Consider the following 2022-nt stretch of genomic DNA (forward strand, 5'->3'; position numbering starts at 1 on the left):
GCATATTTTAAGGTTTGGTACTATTCTGCCCTAAACACAATTTTAGAGTTGTTAAACATGCAAAGTAAAGCCACCATGTTAAACTAGGCATTTTTCTACCCCATTTACATATAAATATTATTTAAATCCGAGGTACGGTTAATTAGTTATGAATTAAATCATTTAAACAAGTTATTTAAGCAAATTTAAACAAACATCATTTTAAACATTTTAGACATGGATGAAAAAGACATATTATGAAACTACACAAAATTCTAAGAAACTTTCATATTAAGTTTGTTTAATTTGGATGCACGGTTTGAGAGTTATTAAATGCATGAAGTTTAGGGGATTTCCTGTAAAACTGGGTTCTCTGGAAAAAAGGAAAATCGTTCAGGGAAAAAAAATACAGCATGGGCCGAAACTGGCTGGACCCAACAGGAGGGAAAAAAACAAAGGGCTCTGCTCACTTGGGCCATGGCCCGCTGGTGCAGAGGAAGTGGCCGACAAAGGCGATGATGGGCCATGCCCAAAGGCAGAGGCGAGGGGAGTCGTTTCTGGCGCGGGGTCAACGGGTGGTGTGTTGACGAGCCATGTGCTCATCGTCTCCCTGACAAAACGAGGCAGCAAGGAGCGCCGGCGGCGGATGTGGGCACAGGGAGGTGCGGCTCCGGCGAGCAGGGCCGGAGACGGGGCCGTGGAGCGGCGCGGATCCGGGCGCTAGACGGCGTCCCAGGTAGGATCCGAGGCGAGGCAGGGGAAGACGGCGGCGACTGCTGCTTGCGAACATGGCGCCCATGGCTGACGAGAAAAAGCTTTTGTGAGAGAGAGTGAGAGAGAGAGAGAGCTGGGAAGAAAGGACGGGGAGGAGGCGCTGGGGCGCTGCAGACGGACCGGCCTTGGAGCACTGGGGCTCGAGGCGACGCGCATCAGGGAGGCAGGAGGCCTCGGGTCGAAGACGGCGGGGCTCCGGTTGGTCCTAGAGACAGCGCAAGGACGATGGGGAGGAGCTGCGGCGAACTTGAGGTGGATCTGCTGGGGACGGACCGGATTCAGCAGCTGCAGGCAGCGGACGTGACGAGGAAGGCCATGGAGTTGCGCTCCGGCGGCGGTGGTCAAATCCATGGCGGGGACGGGGCTTCTCCTGTGAAAACGACAGGAGAGGGAGGTTACACAGAGAGGCAGGGGAAGAAGGAAAACGGGAGGAGGAGCAGAAGAGAAGGGAGACGCGGGACGGGGCAACTCCGTTGGGAACTGGCCTGGTGACTCGCCGGACGGCGACGTTGAGGAGCTCAGGATCGAGCCGAGCTCGGTATGGGAGTCGGGCAGAAAGAGGCTGATTGGTCGGGCATGGAAACTGAGGAGGAGCGGGGGTTTGTGGGGATCGGTCGATGGATTTTGGATCGGGCATCTGGCTGTTGGTAGGTGGGGAATGGATCCCGAGGGGAACTGGCTGGCGGCGGCTCGATGGGACAAGGCTCCTAAATTTTAGGTTTTGTCCGGTTATATAGGTAGGGGATTATATGTTAGACTATTTGGTCCCTCCAATAAAAATCGAACGGTCCGAGATGAATAGGTTAGGTAGCCCAATAAACAAAACGGAGATGTTTTGTAGACGTTTGGGGATGATCCGGATCCAACGGTGACGACTTCCCGGTTCGGGTCCGGGACAGCTCTCGGACGCGCGCGCGAGGAGGGCCGCGGGCTGACGAGAGAGCTTAGGCTAGGCCTGGCGGTAGGTAGTGGACTATGCAGAAGGCCTCGGGCTGAGAGAAGAGATGAGAGAGAGTGGCCCGGCGACTGTTTCCGGAGACCGAAAATGTCCGACGTGTGCCCGGCTATAATGCCGCTATAGTTTAACGGTTGTGCTATCAAACGACCTCCGAATGCGATGAAACTTGACAGGTGGTCTATCTACACTATAATAAGACCACACGCCAACTTTCAACCCAATCCGAGAACATTTTCCAGCCACTTATAAAATAATATTTCGGACGTGCCGCGGGTGCGTGCAAGGGTGTCTAGACTCAGAACGGACAACGG

At 53.9% G+C, this 2022-nt stretch overlaps 1 protein-coding gene across 2 annotated transcripts; it reads right to left on the reverse strand.

Moving 5' to 3' along the window:
* Positions 1-313: 313 nt before the first annotated feature.
* LOC125513050 (vegetative cell wall protein gp1-like) lies at positions 314-1473 on the reverse strand. 2 transcript variants are annotated; one of them, XM_048678091.1, is made up of 3 exons: positions 1239-1473; positions 874-1123; positions 314-794 (listed from the first exon to the last, which is right to left on the reverse strand). In XM_048678091.1, the coding sequence occupies exons 1-3, from the start codon at positions 1388-1390 to the stop codon at positions 579-581; spliced, it is 618 nt and encodes a 205-aa protein (XP_048534048.1). In that variant the 5' UTR covers positions 1391-1473; the 3' UTR covers positions 314-578. The 2 variants fall into 2 exon arrangements, with proteins under 2 accessions (XP_048534048.1, XP_048534049.1); XM_048678092.1 differs by having other exon boundaries at positions 314-780; positions 1239-1468.
* Between the last annotated feature and the right edge of the window lie 549 nt (positions 1474-2022).

This window comes from Triticum urartu, chromosome 6 (assembly GCF_003073215.2).
Source record: "Triticum urartu cultivar G1812 chromosome 6, Tu2.1, whole genome shotgun sequence".
Classification (NCBI taxonomy): domain Eukaryota; kingdom Viridiplantae; phylum Streptophyta; class Magnoliopsida; order Poales; family Poaceae; genus Triticum; species Triticum urartu.

Excerpts from the sequence above, each read along its gene's own strand:
- LOC125513050 (XM_048678091.1), bottom strand. The coding sequence starts at position 1,390 with ATGCCCGATCCAAAATCCATCGACCGATCCCCACAAACCCCCGCTCCT. Across the intron at positions 1,124-1,238 it reads GCCGTCCGGCGAGTCACCAG|GAGAAGCCCCGTCCCCGCCA; the intron begins GCCAGTTCCCAA and ends TCGTTTTCACAG. Across the intron at positions 795-873 it reads GCCCCAGTGCTCCAAGGCCG|CTTTTTCTCGTCAGCCATGG; the intron begins GTCCGTCTGCAG and ends CTCTCACAAAAG.